Raw genomic sequence first — 23,270 nt, 5'->3', positions numbered from 1 at the left:
TTATGTCACTGTTAAGATAGAATTAAATAAAAGTATTTTTTTCCCTAGAATCTTTCTCAAAGCTTCTTTGACATCTTTGTTTCTCAGGGAGTAAATCAAAGGATTCAGCATGGGAGTGACTAGGGTGTAACATAATGAGGCCACTTTACTCAGCTCAGGAAATCTATCAGGGATGAAATACATAAAAATCACGGCACCATACAGCACACTCACGACTCCCAGGTGTGAGCTGCAAGTGGAAAACGCTTTCTTACGTCCCTCAGTGGATCTTATCTTTAAAACCGTGGACACAATATACATATAGGACACAATAATGACAATTATGGTAGGCAAAATAATAATGCTGCATAAGAAAAAAGAAACCACCTTAAGAAAGTAGATATCAGAACAAGAAATCCTTTGAAGTGGACGGTAATCACAGTAAAAGTGGTCGATGGCTCGGGAAGCACAAAAGGACAAAGTAAATGTCACGCTGGTCAAAAGAATTGAGCTAAAGCAGCCACAAATATAGGAACCAGCCACCAACTGCGTGCAGAGATGTGCTGTCATCTGGACAGAGTAGAGGAGTGGGTTGCAGATGGCAATGAAGCGGTCATAGGCCATGGCTGCCAGGAGAAATCCCTCTGCCACAATGAATAGGGCAAAGAGAAAGAGCTGGGTCACACAACCTGCAAAGGAGATTGACTTGCTCTCAGACCAGAAGTTGATCATGGCCTTGGGTGCAATAACAGACGAATAGAAGAGATCAATGAAGGACAGGTTGCCTAGGAAGAAATACATGGGTGTGTTCAGCCGGGGATCGGTCATAATAATGGTCATCATCCCAACATTCCCTAGAAGGATCATGGCATACACAAGCAGAAAGATCAGGAAGAGGAGAATGTGGAGCTCAGAGCGGACCCTGAAGCCTACAAGGATGAAGTCAGTCACTTCCGAGTGATTGTTTGTTCCCCTGTCACTCATGGCAGAAACCTGCTGAAAAGCACAAGGAAGAACAAACAAATGAAATCTGGGCTTTGTTTCTAGTAACACAAACACTTTCTTAAGTGTAGACTAAATTAGTTATATCTTAATTAAATATTGCATATAAAACCATGTTAACGTCATAAGGAATCAGGAATTTGAACTATATAATACTAAGTCCATAAGACTGTTATTCTATTAAGCAGTGAAAGAAGTTAAAGTTTATTGTATTTTAGATCATAATTTTGCTGAGTATTTACCAAGGAAGTAATTTAATATATTGTCCAATGTTTGTCACGTTTTGAGTTTCTATTCCTAATGTATTTATCATTAAATAATTATCTTTACCTAAAATAAGAATATAATCTAAAATACAAAGAATACATATAATCTGTATGATAGTGCCATAGCCATCATGATTGCCTATCAGTGTCTGAATCATTAAAAACAGTAACAAACATATTTAGAAATATTTTTGCCTTCTTTTACCTCTATTTGAATTCCATTATTACTGTGCCAACTCTGAAAATAGAATAAAAAGTGATTAGTTATCGGTATGTTAAAATTAATAACATCAAAGCAATCAGTAAGCCTAGATAGCATTTCTAAAGCTCTTTCCAAATCTCAGGTCAAGGATATTCTTCCCAAACAAATGCATTTTATTGCCTCATTGTATATATTTTATTTCCATTAGTAGTTCTGTGATTTCATATATTACATATTAGCCATTTTCTTTGAAGCAGAGAAAGAAGCTGATAAAGATTCCAAACTTCACATGACAATGAATAACTTTTTATCAAAGCTGCATCAATTCAAGGGCTCTCACTCTTCAGTCAGGGCCAACAGCCTTAAGGAATATATATATGAAGGAGAGTTCCTTTCTTGTATTCTATTATGCCTTATATATCTTAATATAAGGACAATGGGATAACCGTGGATATTTGAGGACCATAACAACCTTGGGTCTCCAGAGTCCATGATCCCTCAGTAAAATATCAATAGTACTTACTTTACTTCTGATACCTTTCTTCAGGAGTTTTCCACATTGAGGTTTTGCTCATCCTCTGTGATGGATTCCATTGGGAGAGGAGCAATCATAAAGTCATTTATGGGGACAGAAGTGCAGGCTCAAGGGCTGTTGTCCATGAGGACTGCAGTAACCTCAGACATAAGCAAATAATCTAATAATAGCCCAAACATAAGGAGCTTTCCTTCTCTGGTTGCGTGTATCCTTTGAGGGCTTTCTCTGGACTTTATTTTCTTCATTGATAAAGAAAAATGTTCTGATAATTATCCTAGCATACTTATAAACATAAAAAAACAGATTTAAATGTTTGTGATATGTAAGTTTAAAACAAATGAATATATTAAATCATCATAAGTTATATTTGCTATGCTTTAAAAAAAGGTAGAAATTAACTCCACATAATGATTTACCTGTATTTCCTGATGTCAATGTATTTCATGATATGACAAATGCCCTCGAAGTCACAAAATCAGATAAAGTTTTGCTAATCTAAGCTTTCTTATGTGTAAATACTAAATAGTTTGAAAATATAGTGGAAGGAATGATAATATTAAAAAAATATTTTTTAAATTCTTAGTAAGAATATGTATAAAAGATCATGATCTGTATTTAAAAATCCTTAATAATCATATGTGACTAAGGAGTACAATAAAACCAGAGACATAATACTCTATTTAATGTAACTAATATTGTTTGGATGCCATTTTCCCTGAATATTTCCATAAGTTAATTATAATTCTATTTTTAGAAAATCTCTTTTTTATTTAAAAATTATTTCTAGAATTATCTGGAACTTTTTTAGTGTGTAGATAGCAAAACATATAGGCCCAGAGCTCTTCCATACTATAACGTTGTATTAGTAGAAGTTTTGTAAGTGTAGGAGAAGTAAACAGTTTAAGTATTTTAAACAGGAAATGATTAATTAAGGTGAATTGAGGCCTGTGAAACTTGGAAAGACTGGAGGAACTTCAGGGTGACACTCTTATAATGACCCTAAGAGCACATAGTAAAATTCACAAAGATAGGCTACCATTAGAGATACAATTTTAAAAATGCATAACCTTAACTGTGGTCCAGGGACCAGATAAATGAAAGCAAAAAGATGTCACTGCTTCCTCATCCATTAAAATAGCTTCACTAGGAAGGTGGGGTCTCAATACTGCTTGGAAAATAGCCCACATGTATTCACAACCTTTCTAAGATGAAATTTCCTTGGTATAAAATGTCAAACGGACCAGAAAGTTGATCCTCAGCTCACTTTGCCCTTTCCAATTCTGAGTGTGTGTGGACCTCATCGATAGAACAAAATCTGTGCCAAGAACTATAGTAACAGGAGATATTTGAACTCTCCAACATCTCCAACTAGAAAGCACACAAGGTAGAGTTTGACTATCTAATCTATAAAATGTACAAGCATCCAATTCCTTAAACTTCCCACAATGGCATTAGCAATAAAAACACGCTAGTGCTCAAAATACATAAGAACACTTACTGTCATTCACTATTGTGATGGGACATAAAGAAACCCTCCACAGATTCAACGATTGAAATCATACAGGGTATGTTCTTTGATGATGCTCAGGTTAATATAGAAATAAATAATAATTAGGTAATTAGCTAAAAGTCAATGGATCAAAAACAAGTCAAGTTAAATTTTGACTTTGAAATAGTACAGTTTGCTATGTCTAAACTTCTGCAATACAGGAAAAGAAGTACTTAAAGAGATATATGAAAAACACTGTAAGTAGGTACTATAAGCAAGAAAAGCAGGAACAACTAGATTAATCTTCTATTTTAACATAGTGAAATAGAAAACAAGTCAAAACAAAAAAAATGAAAGTAAATAATGCAGATAAAAATTCATGAAATAGAAAAAATAAGGATAATATAGGATATTCACATGGCTTAACATTTTTTTCTACTGGCTATTTTTGTATGTTTTATTAAGTTTTTAATTTTAATTTTGGTATAGTGAACATACATGTCATATTAGTCACAGGTGTATAATATAGTGATTCTTCAATTGTATACTTTATTCAATGCTTATCATGATAAGTGTACTCTTTAATCCCCTTCTTTTATTTCCCCCATCTCCCCAGTCACCTCTCCTCCTCCCGTCTGGTAACCATCAGTTTGTTCTCTATGGTTAAGAGTTGATTTCTTTGTTTCTCTCTCTCTCTGTGTCTCTGCCTCCTTTTTCCTTTGCTATTTAGTTTTGTTCCTTAAATTCCACATATGACTGAAATCATATGGTATTTGTCTTTCTCTAAGTTATCTCGCTTAACATTATATTCTCTAGCTCCATCTATGTCGTTGCAAATGGCAAGATTTCATTCTTTTTTATGGCTGGATAATATTCCATTGTATACTTAGACCACATATTCTCTTCCATTCATTTATCAATGGACACTTGGGCCACCTCCATAATTTGGCTATTGGCAATAATGCTGCAATAGACACGGGGGTGTGTGTATCCCTTTGAATCAGCGTTTTTGTATTTTTGGGGTAAATACCCAGTAGTGTGCATACCAGATCACAGGGTAGTTCTGTTTTTAACTTTTTGAGGAAACTCCATACCGTTTTCCATAGTGGCTGCACCAGTTTGCATTCCCACCAACAGTGCATGAAGTTTCCTTCATGGAGAACTGCATCCTCACTCGAGCTTGTTTCTTGTTTTTGATTTTAGCCATTCTGACAGGTGTGAGATGATCACATGGCTTAACATTGATTCTCAGGAAGACCAGTAAGATGTATAAAACCCTAACCAATATAACAATGGAAAAACAGCAACATCAAATCACAAGTATCAGGAATGAAAAGGGGATAGCACTATAGACAGGTACTCCTGATATTTAAAATATATACACAGTTCATCCCTGAACAACATGGACTTGAACTGCATGGGTCCACTTCAACACAGATCTTTTTCAATAAATACAGTACAGTGCTGTAAATGTATTGTCCCTTCCTTATGATTTTCTTAATAACATTTTCTCTTCTCTAGCTTACTTAATTGTAAGAAAACAGCATAAAATCATATAACACACAAAATATATGTTAGTCAACTGTTTATGTTATCAGTAAGTCTTCTGGTTGTCAGTAAGATATTAGCAGTTTCAACTTTAGGGAGTCAAGAATTATATGCAGATTTCTGGCTACATGGGAGTTCTATGCTCCCAACCTCTGCTCAGGGATTCAACTGTATAATAAACAATATTTTTACCAAAAATTAATTTTTTAAATAAAAAAATTTAAATAGATCAAATGATGTATAAAGGAGAAACATAGATTTTAAAATATTTACTAAAGAAATTAAATTTTTATTAATAATCTTCAAGTGAAAAATGACTCTTTTGTAATTGGCTTCACTATTATTATTAATGTTCAAGAGAAGGAGGGGAAAGTGCGTGATGGGCATTGAGGAGGGCACTTGTTGGGATGAGCACTAGGTGTTGTATGGAAACCAATTTGACAATAAATTTCATATTAAATATATTTTTAAAATAAAAAATAAAAATAAATAAATAAATAAAAGAAACAAGACCATTCTTACAAACCCAAGAGTGATCATAAAGGCAATATTTCCAACCTATATTTATGAGTCTGTCATGAGTCTTATATAGAAACTAATATAAAAATTATAGGTAAGTCAGTCTCATAAATTTCACTTCAAAAGTTTTAAACAGAATATAAACAAATAAAATATGTCAATATATAAAGAATAGTAAACTCTCACTGAAATGTGTGCTTACATTACAAATGTAAATGTCATTTAATGTTTGAAAATAATGAATTTAAGATGTTTCCACATCTAGTCATGTAAGAAGCATTCCCACAAGATTTGCCTTCTGTGACAAAAAACTAAATTCTGGAAAAAAAAATATGAACAACTATTTTCAGAGATTGTACAATAAGCAGTGAATTACTATAATTCTTGACAAAGAGGAAACAAATCAGGAGGGAAAGATTTTAAACTTGAATACATAATAATAGAAACAAACCAAACTTAAGATTGAGTTAAAAAGGAGGGGGGTCTGGGTGGCTTAGTCAGTTGACATCACTGGGGAAACAGTTGGGAAAATCACAGCTTACGGACACAGGCCTAAAATATTGAGGTATAACCATAATATTACAGAACACTACCCCTTGCCACAACTACCACCACACAATATATAACATAATACAGTGTATTATAGCTGTAGAGTCCTTTTCTCTCTGAGAAAGAATACATATAAGAGTTCAGAGTCAAGAGACAAGACAAAAACAAAGACATTAGAAGATACTACTTTTCCAGAAGTACCTAGAGCTTCAGCAACACAGAAAATATTAAACACATCCTAAAAAGATTATCCTAGCAAGAGTTTCATAAATCTTCACACTAATGGCCTATTTACATCAGTTTCTATTGTCTATACAAGGTGTTCTGCTTTCAACAACAACAAAAAAAATTACTATGTGTAACAAAAGGAAGAAAAAGCCCAAAGCAAGTAACAGAATCAGATGGTGGACATATCTAACAGGGAACTGAAAATAATGATGATTAATACAGTAAGGGCTCTAAAGGAAAAAGTAGCATGCAATAACAGATGACTAATATAAGTGGACAAAGAGAAGATGTAAGAAAGAATCAAAAGAAATGCTAGATATCAAAAACATTGTAACTGAAATGAAGAATGCCTTTGATAGGCACACTAGTAGACTGAACAACTTAGAGGAAGGAATCAGTGATTCCTGAAGACTGCTCAATAGAAACTTACCAAGCTTAAATGCAAAGAAAAAAAGAGAAAAACTTAACAGAGCATGGCATCCAAGAATTATGTGACAATCTGAAAAAGTGTAACAAATACTTAATTGGAATACTGGGAGGAGAAAAGGGAAATGAGAAAAAGGAACATCTGAAGAAATAATGGCAGTAGAACTTTTTTTTTTATTATTATTTTATTTATTTATTTATTTTTCAATATATGAAATTTATTGTCAAATTGGTTTCCATACAACACCCAGTGCTCATCCCAAAAGGTGCCCTCCTCAATACCCATCACCCACCCCCCCTCCCTCCCACCCCCCATCAACCCTCAGTTTGTTCTCAGTTTTTAACAGTCTCCTATGCTTTGGCTCTCTCCCACTCTAACCTCTTTTTTTTTTTTTCCCTTCCCCTCCCCCATGGGTTTCTGTTAAGTTTCTCAGGATCCACATAAGAGTGAAACCATATGGTATCTGTCTTTCTCTGTATGGCTTATTTCACTTAACATCACACTCTCCAGTTCCATCCATGTTGCTACAAAAGGCCATATTTCATTCTTTCTCATTGCCACGTAGTATTCCATTGTGTATATAAACCACAATTTCTTTATCCATTCATCAGTTGATGGACATTTAGGCTCTTTCCATAATGGCTATTGTTGAGAGTGCTGCTATAAACATTGGGGTACAAGTGCCCCTATGCATCAGCACTCCTGTAGCCCTTGGGTAAATTCCTAGCAGTGCTATTGCTGGGTCATAGGGTAGGTCTATTTTTAATTTTCTGAGGAACCTCCACACTGCTTTCCAGAGCGGCTGCACCAATTTGCATTCCCACCAACAGTGCAAGAGGGTTCCCGTTTCTCCACATCCTCTCCAGCATCTATAGTCTCCTGATTTGTTCATTTTGGCCACTCTGACTGGCATGAGGTGATATCTGAGAGTGGTTTTGATTTATATTTCCCTGATAAGGAGCGACGTTGAATATCTTTTCATGTGCCTGTTGGCCATCCGGATGTCTTCTTTAGAGAAGTGTCTATTCATGTTTTCTGGCAGTAGAACTTTTCAAAATTAATGACAGAAACCAAAACACAGATATAGAAGATTAGAGAACATCAAACAGGATACATACCTAAAAAATCACAACTATCCATATTCAAAATACAGAAAAAAATGAAACCTTGAAATAATCCAGATGGAGAAAAATCACAGCCATCTCAGGAAGAGGATTTTTGTTTATTTAATTTTTGTACTGCGAGGGGGAGGGGGGGGAGGCTGGGAATAAGGAAATTCACAGCTATTTTTCTATCCCCATAAGTTTTGATGTGTGAAATAATCAGAATGATGTTTTACTACATAATCATGCATCTTCAAAAGATTCATCCACACTTTTGTTTTATTTTATTTTTTTAAAGGGGGGGGGAGGAGCAGAGGGGTAGAGGGAGGGAGAGAGAGAGAGAATCCTAAGCAGGTTCCATGCTCAATATGAAGCCTGACGCCGGGCTTGATCCCACAACCCTGCAACCACAACCTGAGCCAAACCAAGAATCTGACGCTCAACCTACTGAGCCACCCAAGCTACCCTATACATCCACACTTTTAAAAGAAAATGTAGGGGCACCTGGGTGGCGCAGTCGGTTGAGCGTCCGACTTCAGCCAGGTCACGATATCGCGGTCTGTGAGTTCGAGCCCCGCGTCAGGCTCTGGGCTGATGGCTCGGAGCCTGGAGCCTGTTTCCGATTCTGTGTCTCCCTCTCTCTCTGCCCCTCCCCCATTCATGCTCTGTCTCTCTCTGTCCCAAAAAATAAAAAAATAAAATAAATAAAAGAAAATGTAAAAGGAGTGCCTTTTGTGTGGTGAGCAGTGGTGGTGGCTCATTGGATTTTGATATATATGACACACACATACAAAGCTCTTTTGGGAAAAATGTTGGGCATACACCTTGTGGATAAGTCCATTTTTTTTACTGATTCCTTTAAATTCAGATGATCAAACAGGCAGAAGGCATTTTAGAATAAGTCACACACAAAAGTAGTAATGGGAACTGTATACAACACATTGCCTTACAAGAGTAGTGAGCTGTTTCAAAAAATAAATAAATAAACAAAATATAGAACAATGGCAACACCAAATGCTGGTGAGAATATGAAGCAACAGTAATTCTCATTCATTGCTGGTAGAAATACAAAATGGGACAGCCACTTTGAAAGAAAATTTGGCGATTTCTTACAAAATTAAATACTCTTATAATATGGTCAGCAAAGGAGTCAACCCAAAGGAGTTGAAAATTTAGGTCTACACAATGTCTGCCCACAAATGTTTATAGCAGCTATATTCACAATTGTTAAAATTTAGGAAACTACGAAGATGTCCTTCAGCAAGTCTATAGATAAATCAACTTCGCTACATCTAGACAATAAAACATTATTAGGAATATTGGAAGACAGGAAGAAAAAATTTAAGAAGGAACAGATAAAAATGGAAGAAAAATTATACGGAAAATAACTATCATCCAACACACTCAAAAAATAAAGAAAAAATGGGGGAGGAAAGAAAGAGAGAAAAGAAAGGAGAATAAGAGAAAAGAAATTTTAAAAGAAAACAAACAAGAAACAGAGGAAAATAAAGGAAAAGCTACTTCCAAAATAATCACGAATCCAGAAGAAAGTTTGAAAGATTGCTGGCAAGTTTGATATCTTAAAACACACACACATGCACACACAAGGTTAACTTAAAAAATAAATATAAAACTGTTCAATAAAGAGCAATCTAATCATGGTAATAATACTAAAAAGTAAAGGGAAATAAGAAAAAATTTAAAGCTTGATTATAAAAGAAAGTTATAGAAAGATATCAACTAAAATAGAATCACAAGTCAGATGAATAATGCAAATGATGCAAATGACATTGCATCATTTCAAATCTGTGATTAACAGAATACACATAAAGAAGTTTCCCCCAAACTCAGAATGTTTTTAAATGGCAGGAAATAATTTAATAGATGAGGACAAAAAACAATGGAAAGTTTAAAATGTGGAAGCATAGTATACCACAGTTAGAGAAAATAAGCAATGGAAAGGAAGAAAAAACACAGATAACTACTGAGAAGAATAAAGTCAATAAGCAAAATATAATTATAAAAACAGATAATAGATTATGGGTATATAATAGAAAAATGATAAATAGATGACAGATAAGTAGGCAAAGATATACATAGAAAAATCTTATGTTAAACTATGATGAACAATATGCAATAGTTATTAAAAACAAAAAACTAAAGACAAAAATCAGATTGAATTAAAAAAGGTAATTAAAATGAACTATCAATAACCTATCCAGTTTAAATATAAAAAGCATTACCTTATAAATAGCAAACATGACTTACTGTGTTACATTAACAAAACCATGAAACTCTTCAAGAAAATTTCTAAGTATATTAATGAAGGATGATTAACATGATTCTATAGTTAAATAAACTTATTTATTTATTTATTTATTTATCTATTTATTTGACAAATACAATTGAGCACCATTTGGTAGCATATAGAGAGTGCTCCAGGCTTTGGGAATAACATGTTGAACAAATTAAAGCCCCTATTTTCACTGAACTTACATTCCATGTGTGAACAGATAATTTTAGAAAATGTCTAAATTCAAATACTAAACTAACAAAACTTTTTTCTCTTTTTAGGTATTGGTAGAACCTCTTCACATGGACTTTGAAAACAGCAGAGAAGGATGGAATACTTGCTAGGGTTTGATACCAGAAGCAACTGATTATTAGTGATATTGGCCATGCACAATTATGGAACTGAATGGGGAAAAAAGCTTATAAATATATGTTTCTTGCCTCTGTTTCTGGTGGCCCCCTAAAGTTGTGGCAGAAATAGGGTAGGCATTTCAGAAGAAAGCCAGATGTGAGACAGGGGAAATTTTATTTTATGTATTTTTTTTATTAAAATAATTTTTTAATAGGAAATTTATTGTCAAATTGGTTTCCATACAACACCCAGTGCTCATCCCAACAGGTGTCCTCCTCAATGCCCATCACCCACTTTCCCCTCCCTCCCACCCCCCTTCAACCCTCAGTTTATTCTCAGTTTTTAAGAGTCTCTTATTTGCCTCCTTCCCTCTCTGTAACATTTTTTTTCCCCTTCTCCCCCATGGTCTTCTGTTAAGTTTCTCAGGATCCACATAAGAGTGAGAACATATGGTATCTATCTTTCTCTGTATGACTTATTTCACTTAGCATAACACTCTCCAGTTCCATCCACGTTGCTACAAAAGGCCATATTTCATTCTTTCTCATTGCTACGTAGTATTCCATTGTGTATATAAACCACAATTTCTTTATCCATTCATCAGTTGATGGACATTTAGGCTTTCCATAATTTGGCTATTGTTGAAAGTGCTGCTATAAACATTGGGGTACAAGTGCCCCTATGCAACAGCACTCCTGTATCCCTTGGGTAGATTCCTAGCAGTGCTATTGCTGGTCATAGGGTAGCTCTATTTTTAATTTTTTGAGGAACCTCCACACTGTTTTCCAGAATGGCTGCACCAGTTTGCATTCCCACCAACAGTGCAAGAGGGTTCCCATCTCTCCACAGCCTCTCCAACATCTATAGTCTCCTGATTTGTTCATTTCAAAGATGACAGATTTCTGCAGAAGCAATGTGGACTAGAGACATTAAAATTCCAGAAAGAAAAGAAACTTTCACAGAAGGAACTAATGTCTACTCACTGGGATCATTTGCTACATCCAACTTTTGGTCAAATATGAGAATTTGGGCTTAACCTTGGTAGAGGACCACTTTTGTGGGTCAAACAAATCAAAAACACTTTGGGAAGTCCAGTATAATTGGAACGAAAAATTGAGAACCTCAAACAGATGGCTAATTTTACTACTATAGACCTGTGCCAGCCTCTAAAGTTGTCTGGCATTTAAGACTAATGAGTTAAACTAATCCAGCAGTTTCTTCCTCAAGATATTTGCCAAATTTTGAAGATGAATAGAGCAGGAGTCCTAAACAGCTGATATTTATGTTTCTGATATATATGTATGCAAATTCTGTGTGCCAAAAGGCATCCATCCCACTTCAAAGCATTAATTAGAATCTTTGGAGAGCCACACACTAGATATAAGAGTGATCCAGAAATAGGTTGGATCTATCTACATAAATCCAGCTTCAATTCAACATAATTCCTGTTTGGATTAAGTCAGTCAGCCTCACCTCTATCTTCATATCAAAGGAAACAGTAACATCAGAAACATACAAGAATTCTTTAAAACAATGTTTGGCATTCAACATGAATAAATAATCAAGTAAAAATATAGAGTTATAAGACCAATAAAAACCAATAGGAGAAGTAATAAATGATATAGATATTATAATTAGGATATTAAGATCATATGTTTATTATCGATGGTATGTTCAAGGAAATAGAAAGAAATTAATAAAATGATTAAAATATGGAAATTTCAATAGATATTTGAAACCTATATAAAAGAATCAATCAGCTTAGCAGAATTAAACAATAAAACATCTAAATGTAAGAATGTAGTAAATCATTTTAATAACATTTGAAGGCTGGCAACATAAATTGGAAGACAGGTAAATAATAAATGCCCAAAATAAAACAAAGAAAAGAAAAATATGGTGGGTAAGGTACATGTGGGGCACAGCCAATAGTTCTAATATACATGTAAGTTAGCATCGCAGAAGTATAAGAGAGAGAATATAAGGCAGAAGTAATATTCAAAGCAAATACTGCAAAGAATTTTCTAAAATGCTATACCATCAACCCACAGACTCAATCAAGAAGCTCAGGGAAATCCACTCAGTGAAGACACTCAGTGGTCTCTTCATTAAAACTTACTGAAATTGGGGGCGCATGGGCGGCTCAGTGGGTTAAACCTCCGACTTCAGCTCAGGTCATGATCTTACAGTTAGGGAACTCGAGCCCCGCGTTGGACTCTGTGCTGACAGCTCAGAGCCTGGAGCCTGCTTGGGATTCTGTGTCTCCTCTTCTGTCTCCCTGCCCCTCTCCCATTCATGCTTTGTCACTCTCTCTCTCTCTCAAAAATAAATAAACACTTTAAAAAACCCTTTTGTTTATAAAGGAAAAGAAGCTTTTTGAAATTTAATGCAGGCAAAATCATTATAAATTCAAAACCCTTAGTAATGAGTTTTTGTGTCTCTCCAGTCAGTAACTAAATATACTTTTCTCAAGTCTGGGCCATTGCCAAAGGGAAAATAGAATAGGTAATGGAGGCAGGATATATAAATACCATGTACGGTAGCTGCTTCTGCTATTCCTCGCTATTTCTTTCTTCTCCATACTGATTACAATCAGGAAAGGAAAAGGCAAATATCACCAGGGAGAATTCCACACAAGGAACTTGCTATTTAGGTTGTAAAGGGAGCAAGACAAGAGGCAAAAACAAGCAAACAAAAGAACACTGAGGTAATGCAGAGATAATAACTACCCTTTCAGGGATGTGGTTTAAATAAAAGGAAATGTATGGCTCCTGAGGCTAGGTCACAAAAAACATTGCTGCTTCTGCCTGGCCCTTGGATTGCCTCTTCTGGGGAATGAGGTGGATTCCCAGACCTCAGGTACTCAGAGCAGCCACTGCCTGGGGTTGTGCTTCTTACCTATGAGGGTGTGATGTAGGGATGCTTTGGTTTCTGGGAACTCAGAGGAGAAACCTGAGGACAGGCGCTTCCTACACCTGCTTATGCATCTGAAGGCCACGATGTATCTGGTTCTGAAAAACCCTGGAGCCAATTGCTTTTGGGAGGTCAACTTCCGCTGCTAGGGCCATCAGACAGACACCAAGACCAAATACTGGAAAAAATAAATCTGATTGTTTTCTCCCACTTTCTACTTTTTCTGCAGTGCCTCTTATTGTCAGTGTCTATCAGGAAACCTGACAGCAAAGGAGACTGGGTGGTGTAGTTTTTCAGCATCGATCCCCAATATCACAGAGCGAAGTATTAAGTGGAGTTGAAAATTGTCATTAAAAATTAGCATATTTTCCTGTCTGACGCTTAGTATACTTTTATTTCCTCATATTCAAGATTATAAATATGTCTACTTGACTACTTGGGACCATGAAATATAAGTAGAAAAGCTATGCTACTTACAAGTGGGAGTATATAGTAGCCTCTACATTGTATTGCACCTTAACTTCCTCCTGATTGTTACTGATCATATCCTTTTTTTAAGTTTATTTATTTCTTTTGAGAGAGAGAGAGACAGACAGAGCTCACGAGCAGGGGAGGGGCAGAGAGAGAGGGAGAGAGAATTCCAAGCAGGATCTTCACTGGCAGCATGGAGACTGACATGGGCCTCGATCTCATGAATCTTGAGATCCAACCTGGGCCAAAATCAATAGACAGACGTCAACTAACTGAACCACCTAGGCGCCCCACTACTGATGTTATCTTAAATGATATTCACTCGGATCCCAGAAAGAGCATCTTGTGGAGCAGAGTCTTTAGCCAACCTGCATTTGACATGTGTTGGGAAGGAGAAATAATTAAGGTTTAACCACTGAACTTTTGATGTTGTTTGTTAATGAAGCACACCACAGATAATCATCAATAGTATAGCAATGATGGCCTTATGAACAACTGAAGAAAAGAAGCACAGTGGTAATTATTCATGTTTTCCTTGTTCTGTTACCTGTTTACATTCTTCCAACTATTTTATACCAAAAAAAAGACAATGATGACTTTAAACGAGGTAATTAAACATATTTTTGCAAGGCATCAAAGAGAGACTTTCCACTGAACTACAAGGGGAATGAATGTCACCCAAAGAAAAATAAAAAAGATGACAATGTTCCCTTCCCTTGGTAAAGAGATTGAATCTGCTTTTGATCAAAATATAGGGGCTTTACATTAGGCAAGAGTATGCTGTTCTCCCTAAAGTTGCTCTTTAGGAGCAACTTATAAGTGAGGAAATGTTTTATTGATTTAAGAATTAAAGGAAGAGTCTATGCTAGTTAGCACACATTTGCTAATTGACTTTTTTAAATCTAGCTGAAGTGACAAAGGAAATAAATGCTTTTTCAAGTCTAGTTTCTTTCCGAAAAATCATGTTCCCCAAATAAAAAATCCTTCCACACACCTTCTAAAAACAATAACTTAAAAAGCAAGTGTATGTATCATTACCCAGGGCTCAAGCCCTCAATGTAATTAGAAGACTAGAATAATCATCTCTAAATCCACACGAAAACAAGGAGTAATGTAGGAATTTTGTGAGGTGTAGGAAAGTTAGTTGGACTCTGAGATGTGACAAAAAAAATTTTAATGAAAAACAAATACAAACTCATAATGTTAATGAGAGTTTACCATAGAAGGAATATCATTCACTAAATGGAAAAATAATAACTTTTGTGTATCAGATGGCCAATAACTAGGGAGTCCAAAGGAAAAATATTGGAAAGCTTTCAGGATCTGAACCAGATTTCTTAAAAAGACATCATTTATGAACAGAAGGAAGACCTTGTATAATAGTTTTCCATGCTGCATAACAAATTACCACAATCTTAACACCTTAAAACACAAATTATCTCACAATTTCTTAACTGAGAAACCTGGGCACTGTCTAGCTGGGAGTTCTGCAAAGCTACAATCAAGCCATCATGAAGCCTGAATCATGATCTGAAGGTTTGACTGGGGGTAGGTCCACTTCAAAATTGTTGGCAGAATCACATTTTTAATGGCTATCAAATTCCTGGTGGCTTATTTATAACAATGGAGAGAGAGACTCCACAGCAAGTTTGTTAGCAAGAGTTTTATAGCACACAACATAATCATGAGAGCAATATCACATCATCTTTGTCATATTGTATTGACTGGAAGCAAGTTATGGAGTCTGCCTAGCCTTGTGGAGATGAGATTGTACGAGAACATGGACAGCAAGAATTAGGAATCATGGAGACTCCTTTAAACTCTACCTGCCATATCTTGGAAAGGAAATATTTTCCTGGAAACTGCGTGGAGAATTCTTTTAAATGGCCCAAATCGTGCTAAACATGACATTACAAAATATTAGAAAAAAGAGGAATATGTACTATGTTTTGGCTGGAAAAATTCTGGCCTTTATTTAAAGTTCTATTAAAATAAGTTAACCAGCCTAAGCCACCAGCTTTCCCCCCTGCCCCACTCCCATAGATTCATCTGTTACAGCAAGTTCAGGAAAGGGCAAATATATCTTTCTGAAGACAAAAAGAATTTAACACAGCATGCATAAAAAAATACTGTAAGAAAAAGACAAAAATGTGAATTAACTAATTCAGTAACTGGAAACAAGTTATCAGATCCCAAACGGACTGGTAGGAAAAATTAGAGAAATAAAAAAAAAAAAAAAAAAAACAGTACATAAAGTCTGCTTGCCTTATTTTCTAATGTGAAAGAAGCAATAGGTAAGGAGGTTTCCAGATAACCAGGTTCATGAGTTTTATTTTTATAAATCAGTCTTACAATCTGGACTGTATCTGGATGATGTGCCTATCTACTAACTCTACCTTACCTAAAATAGGTACTCAGTATGTTTTTTATTAACAAATGAAACACTTGAATAGCACATTTTATATCCTTGTGGCCCTTTTCTCTTGCTATTTTCTGCCTCTTTGCAAGTTTACATGAAATTGGACTATAGTGCCTTGACAGACATTTATCTCGGGTTAAAATAAAATAACATTGATAATATGAAACCCAAAATAATTCTAAGACTTTTTTTCCCTTACTATTGTTCTATACATTATGCACCTTTCTGATGTTTAATTTAAAAAAAAAAAACCGTTTGCCAAGAATACTTAATTAAGATTATTCATCTAAACTTTAGGGTACACTTGTCAGGAACATCTCTCTCCAGAGACATTTTAATTGTTTTCCTGCAAGAATTCCCTGTGATACTTAGGGAAAAAAAAGAAAAAAAAAAAAACAGATAAAACCGGGCAATTTGTTTTGGCAACAATAGTTAGAAAACCAAATTTTCCTACTGGAAGGTTAAGGAAAAATAAAATAAAATAAAATAAAAAATTACAACCAATCTTTACAAAAGTTACTAGGAACCAGGTCTAATATTATATTAGTAGTCTTCCTAGCATCTAAGGTTAGGACATTGTTATTTTTATAGAAATTTTGGAAAACAAGGGATACTAAATGTGTGGTCTTGGATTGTGCAATTTAAGATAGTTCCTTACAATGTGGAGAAACAGAAACCCTCTTGCACTGTTGGTGGGAATGCAAACTGGTGCAGCCACTCTGGAAAACAGTGTGGACGTTCCTCAAAAAATTAAAAATAGGCCTACCCTATGACCCAGCAGTAGCACTGCTAGGAATTTACCCAAGGGATACAGGAGTACTGATGCATAGGGGCACTTGTACCCCAGTGTTTATAGCAGCACTCTCAACAGTAGCCAGGTTATGGAAAGAGCCTAAATGTCCATCAACTGATGAATGGATAAAGAAATTGTGGTTTATATACACAATGGAGTACTACGTGGCAATGAGAAAGAATGAAATATGGCCCTTTGTAGCAACGTGGACGGAACCGGAGAATATTATGCTAAGTGAAATAAGCCATACAGAGAAAGACAGATAACATATGGTTTCAGTCTTATGTGGATCCTGAGAAACTTAACAGAAACCCATGGGGGAGGGGAAGAAAAAAAAAGAGAGAGAGAAAGGTTAGAGTGGGAGAGAGCCAAAGCATAAGACACTCTTAAAAAATGAGAACAAACTGAGGGCTGATGGGGGGTGGGAGGGAGGAATGGGTGGGTGATGGGTATTGAAGAGGGCATCTTTTGGGATGAGCACTGGGTGTTATATGGAAACCAATTTGACAAAATTTCGTATATTTTTAAAAAGTAAAATAAAAAAATAAAAATAAATAAAAATAAAATTAAAAAAAGATAGTTCCTTACATTTCAAGGATTTTCTGTCTCACAAATTTTTACTCATTCTTATGCAGCTCACCTCTTTTCTATGGCTGATAATTCTTGATTCTCACTCATGGTTTGAACCTCTCCTTATAAACGAAGAGCTTTACTTAATTAACCAGCAAAATACACAACTTTCTCCCCTCTATTTGCTTATTTCACTGTAACCACTGCCCTCATCCCACATTTTTCTTTCTCTTTTACTTTTCATTCATTTTGAGAGTCTTACCCAGAAAGTTTGGTCTCTAGTTCTGCTGTGTAGCCAGGTAGAAACTTAGGGCGGGAGCCCATTTGGCTGTTGACCTCTCCCTTCTCTACCCCTCTAGCTTTACTCCTAAACAATGAGTTAGTGCCAGACACTGCTACCCAATTAAAAATTTTGCATACCACTTGAATCTCAGCCTTTCAGATTAAACATAGATTGTCTACATGGAACAGTCCATAGAGCTTTTTCCACTGTGTGACCAACTGTTTCCTGGATTGCAACATGCAGGACCTCTCCCCAGTGGTTAGGCTAGGCTTTGGAAAAGGGCATCAGACCAAAGACTTGCAGCTGAGGGACCTCATAGGCCAGAAGGAAAGAATGAACTGCACATGCTTGGGTGCAAATCTATAGTCTTCCAGGAGGCCCAACGCCTTAGGACAACAATATGGACTTCTTCTGGTATAGAAGTCTGAGGCCCAACCAAACCTCTGCCAAGCTCCAAAGCCACAGCAACCCAAAGATGCCCACTGATGGCAGAGCTCCATGCCAGTAGATCATTTGACCACAGGAACAGTAAGCAAATACCTTGCTAGAGGGTTTTTTGGAGTAATAATGAGTGATGCCACTCTCATTTTCACCCATTGATTCCTGGACCCATAAATCCTGGCTATAGAAGAAAACAGTAGCATTCATTGGATGCTGACTCAGAGCATATACAGCTTTCTGGAGAACTTAGCCCCAGCCCTGCAAGGTATTGTCACCTAGCTTGTGATAGAACTAGGTCTTCAAAAAGCCATTCCACCATGGAATGCTTTAGGGTGGTAGGAAACATAGTAATACCAGAAAATTCCATGAGTGTGGGCATATTGCTATACTCCCTTTGCTATGAAGAGAGTTCATTGATCAAAACTGTACATACAAAGCTGTATGTAAGACCATGGTAGAGGACAACACATTCTCTTTCTCCATGAATGGCAGTGTGAGCAGAAGCATTGCATTCAGGGAAGGTAAATTCATAGGTAGATTGTCTATTCTAGTAAGACAAAACTCTGCCCCTTCAACGATGGAAGCAGCCCAGTGTAATCAACCAGCCACCAGGTAGCTAGCTGGATGATCACCCTGGGAAACAGACAATTTTGGGAACTCAGTCTTAGTCTCTGTTTCTGGTAGACTGGGCTGCTGGTACCTTGGTGAATGCAAATCCATGCTGCTGAGATTCTGCATAACCTCCACCCCTGCTACTATGGCCACTTTGTTCCTGAGCTCTCTGAGCAATGATGGGAAAGTCTGGGAAAATACGATGACTGGTATCCACAGAATGGGCTAACCTATCCACTTAATTATTAAAATCTTCTGCTGAGGTCATCCTTTGGTGAGCATTCACATGGAACACAAATATCCTCACATATTTTTGCCCTCAAGTAAGGTCTATCTATATGCTTTCCTGCAAAATTTCCTAGTCACAAATTTTCCAATCATGTAACTTCCAAGTGCCTTACCATTAAATGATACCATTGGACATAGTCCATGAATATGTATAGAATTGCATGCCTGGTCATTTCTCCTTCTAAGCAAAGTGAACAAACAGATGCACTGTTTGAAGTTCTGCCCACTAAGAAGGTTTTGCTTCACCACTGTCCTTCAGGAATGTCCCAGAAAGGGGCTGTAGAACTACAGCCATCCACTTTCAGGTGGTTCCTGCATATCATGTAGAAACATCTATAAAGCAGGCCCAAGACTTCTTTTCCTCTGTCATTTAATCACAGAGAACTCCCCATGAAGCCAGAGGTACAGGCTGGGAGAGGAGGGCAGTGTAGCCTGAATGGGGAGCATGGGTGTTTGGCCGCTTCTTCAGGTTACTTTCTTGTGCCTTCAGGGCCCGCTTGAACCTGAACACATATATACCACTTTCATTTGATGATGGAGAGATGCTGTCCACACCAACTATATGGCTTCTTGAATTAGACAAACACCCAGTTCATGATTGCCAGCTGAGATTGCATGGTAACTTTGGGGCTTTATTGTCAAATGTTTAGTCTCCACTGAGGTCTAGTAACAGACCAAGAGCTATTTCTCTAATGGAAAGTAATTATCTGCAGAATATGGCAGGGCTTTTCTTCAAAATCCTAAAGACCTATGCTGTGACTCATCTATAGGGACCCACCAAAGGCTCCAAGCAGAATCTCTAGCTGCCATGACCTTTTAAGCATCACTGGATCTGCTGGATCGTGTGATCCCACAAGCAGTCTGCACCTGTTTCCCAACCTTCTCCTGTTTCTGGCCCCACCCAAAACTAGCAGCTTTTCAGGTCACTCCATAAATGGGCCAGTGTAACAAACCTAAATGAGGACTAAGCTGTCTCCAAAATTCCAAAAGGCCCTCTAAATGTTGTGCCTTATTTTTGGCTTTAAGAGAGGCCAGAGGCAGGGCCCCTGGGTAGCTCAGTCATTTAAGCATCGGACTTTAGATTTTGGCTCAGATCATGATCTCACAGTTTGCGAGTTTGAACCCCACATCAGGCCTTGCACTGACAGGACAGAGTCTGCTTGGGATTCTCTCTCTCTCTCTCTGAAAAATAAATAAACTTAAAATTAAAGAAAGAAGGGCTGGATGCAGCAACTTATCTTTCACTTAGAAGAGATATCTTGATATGCCCCAGAACCTAGAAATTTCGCTGAGATAGAAAGCCTCTGAATTTTAGCTGGATTTATTTCCCAACCTCTGCCATGCAAATGTTTTACCAATAAGTCTGGAGTAGTTGTTACTTCTTTCTCACTACATCCAATCAGTTTAATGTGATCAATGTAATGGATCAGTGTGATATCTCATGGAAGAGAAAGGTAATCAAGATGCCTACAAACGAAATTATGACAAGGGGTTGGAATTGATGTACCCTTGAGGTAGGACAGAGTATTAAACCTGTATTGCTGGCCTTTCTAGCTGAAAGCAGACTGTTCCCTTGATCTTTACTAATAGGTATTGAGAAAAAGCACTTGACCTACTTAGACATTTTTTTAAATAGGCTTACCACATGATCCAGGCTCTGTTGTTTAGCTCTTCTGGTATATTAAGTCCAAGGGAGCTTCAACTTTTTATGGGAGATCAATATGCCTGATGAAGCCAAATAATAAACCCCAATGAGATTTCAAATAAAAAGAACCTTACATTTTGAAGCTAAGTTTTGTCTTCCTCAAAAATCAAATACTATTTTAGAAAATGTCTGATTTTCAAAAAGTTCTAGTGGAGGCTGAATGTCTGCTCATAATGCAATAGACGACCCTAGAACCTGAGCTGCTCACCTAAATTGGGCATTTTAAACTGAATCATAAAGTGGGCTTTTCCAGTACTCCAAATCACACATTTTATTAGTGGAACTGGAAAACTAACAGAGCCTGAAATCATAAGCAATTTCTGTTAACAGGTTAATCACTCTCCCAACATACCTGCTTCTGTCACATGGGTGGCCCATTAACACATGTCTGTGGCTTCTTCGAGAGTTTTCTATGAAAAATTGGCTAAAAAAAAAAAATCAGGATTGCCTTCCAGAGGCCTTGTCTTCTCAAGTACCTTCTCAAGTACCTTGTCTACTCAAAAGAAATAGCTTCGTAAAATGGAACCAACTGTTGAACTGATTTTTCAGCAGAGAAACAAATCATTGTAAAACTAGCAAGCTATTCATCATTATGCAATTATTTTCTCTGATTATATGACCAGCACATAATGTTGTTCACTGACAACCAGAATATACTGTTTTGACGAAGAAGGAGTAAAGATATGGGTGGTATCTCTCATTCATACTTGAAGACCCATTTAAAAATATCAGATTCCTATATTTAGGGCTCTAATATCTGTTGGCTTAGAGATTTTAGTACCCACTGGAGGAATACTCCTACCAAGAGACATAATACATTTCAGTCCAACTTAAAAGTAACAATTAACATGCATATTAAACTTAGATTCCAAATGCCACTAGACCAAAAAAGTGGATTATGGAGTAGATTGAGATTATTAACTCTGAGTATCAAGAGAAATAGGTTGCTATAAAGTGGAGAAGAAAAATGTTGAATTTTTAAAGGTGATTTAAGCTACCTTCTTTTATTATTCTTATATATAATATAGCACCAATATATATAGTACCATGTGTCTTCTTTTCACTTCTCTTTCTACATATGGTATGTGTAAATGGTATTTAATTTACTATTTATTCCACAGATGGCCATATGTCCAGGTAGTTGCCTAAAGCAATTAGAGAGGAACTAATAGCTATCATCCAAAAATTCTGACTTGATTTTGAATGTAAGAAGTCACAAGGTATTTTTCTCTTTTTAGGAAAATTTGGAGGTTTTTTATTTTGATTTTCTTTTTTGTCAGTCCCAAGAATAATTGCTGGGTGTCAGAAACAGAAATATGTGTTTCAGAATGGGCATGTCACAGTTGGCTTTGAAAGTGCTGGACTATGGGGCGCCTGGGTGCCTCAGTCGGTTAAGTGACCGACTTCGGTTCAGGTCATGATCTCGCGGTCCCTGAGTTTGAGCCCAGCGTCGGGCTCTGTGCTGACAGCTCAGAGCCTGGAGTCGTGTCTCCCTCTCTCTGACCCTCCCCCATTCATGCTCTGTCTCTCTCTGTCTCAAAAAAAAATAAACATTAAAAAAAAGTGCTGGACTGAAGTGAATTTTCTTTTTAAATTAGTCTGGTGTTAATTTTCCTTTTCTAAAATATGTTGGATATTTTAATTTATTCATTTTAAGCACGAGCTTTTTGGGTTTTTTTTATATTTTATTTATTTATTTATTTATTTTAGTTTCATTTTTGGTAAAACTCTATCCCCAACATGGGGTTTGAACTCACGACCCCAAAATCAAGAGTCACATGCTCTACTGACTGAACCAGTCAGATAGCCCTCATTACTTCTATTTAAATATAATTTTTCCTTTCTAATGGTTTTATATTTATAGAAAAATTACAAAGATAGTACAGAGAGTTCCTACATACCCCTTGCCAAACTTCCCATGCTGTTAACACCTTACAATACTATGGAATATTTATCACAATAAAGGAAGCAAGAATAGTATACTACTAACTAAACTCCACACTTAATGTAGATTTCACTAACATTTTTTCCCTTGATGTCCTTTTGCTGTTCCAGGATTCCATCCAGGACACTGCATTAATTCTCATGTCTCTGAGGCACGTCTTGACTCAGACAGTTTGTCAGGCTTTTCTTGTTTTTGATGACCTTGTTGTTTTGAAGAACACTGGTCAGGTATTTTACAAAATGTCCTTCAATTTGGCTTTGTTTGATGCTTTTATCCTGGTTAAACTGAGAGTGGGTTTTGAGAAGAAAAACCATAGAAATAAAGTGCTATTCTCATCAC

The 23,270-nt window shown here is 36.4% G+C and overlaps 1 protein-coding gene across 1 annotated transcript; it reads right to left on the bottom strand.

Annotated features, from left to right (window-relative positions):
- LOC102961096 (olfactory receptor 9K2-like) lies at positions 1–21,397 on the bottom strand. Its single transcript, XM_007081562.2, has 5 exons — positions 21,339–21,397; positions 20,924–21,006; positions 4,568–4,750; positions 1,453–1,485; positions 1–975 (listed from the first exon to the last, which is right to left on the bottom strand). Exons 3-5 carry the CDS (start codon positions 4,613–4,615, stop codon positions 1–3), a joined length of 1,056 nt encoding a protein of 351 aa, XP_007081624.2. The 5' UTR covers positions 4,616–4,750; positions 20,924–21,006; positions 21,339–21,397.
- Between the last annotated feature and the right edge of the window lie 1,873 nt (positions 21,398–23,270).

This window comes from Panthera tigris, chromosome B4, assembly GCF_018350195.1.
Source record: "Panthera tigris isolate Pti1 chromosome B4, P.tigris_Pti1_mat1.1, whole genome shotgun sequence".
In the NCBI taxonomy this organism is placed as follows: domain Eukaryota; kingdom Metazoa; phylum Chordata; class Mammalia; order Carnivora; family Felidae; genus Panthera; species Panthera tigris.
The sequence above is the reverse complement of the archived record's forward strand: the minus strand, read 5'-3'. Positions and strand labels throughout refer to the sequence as shown.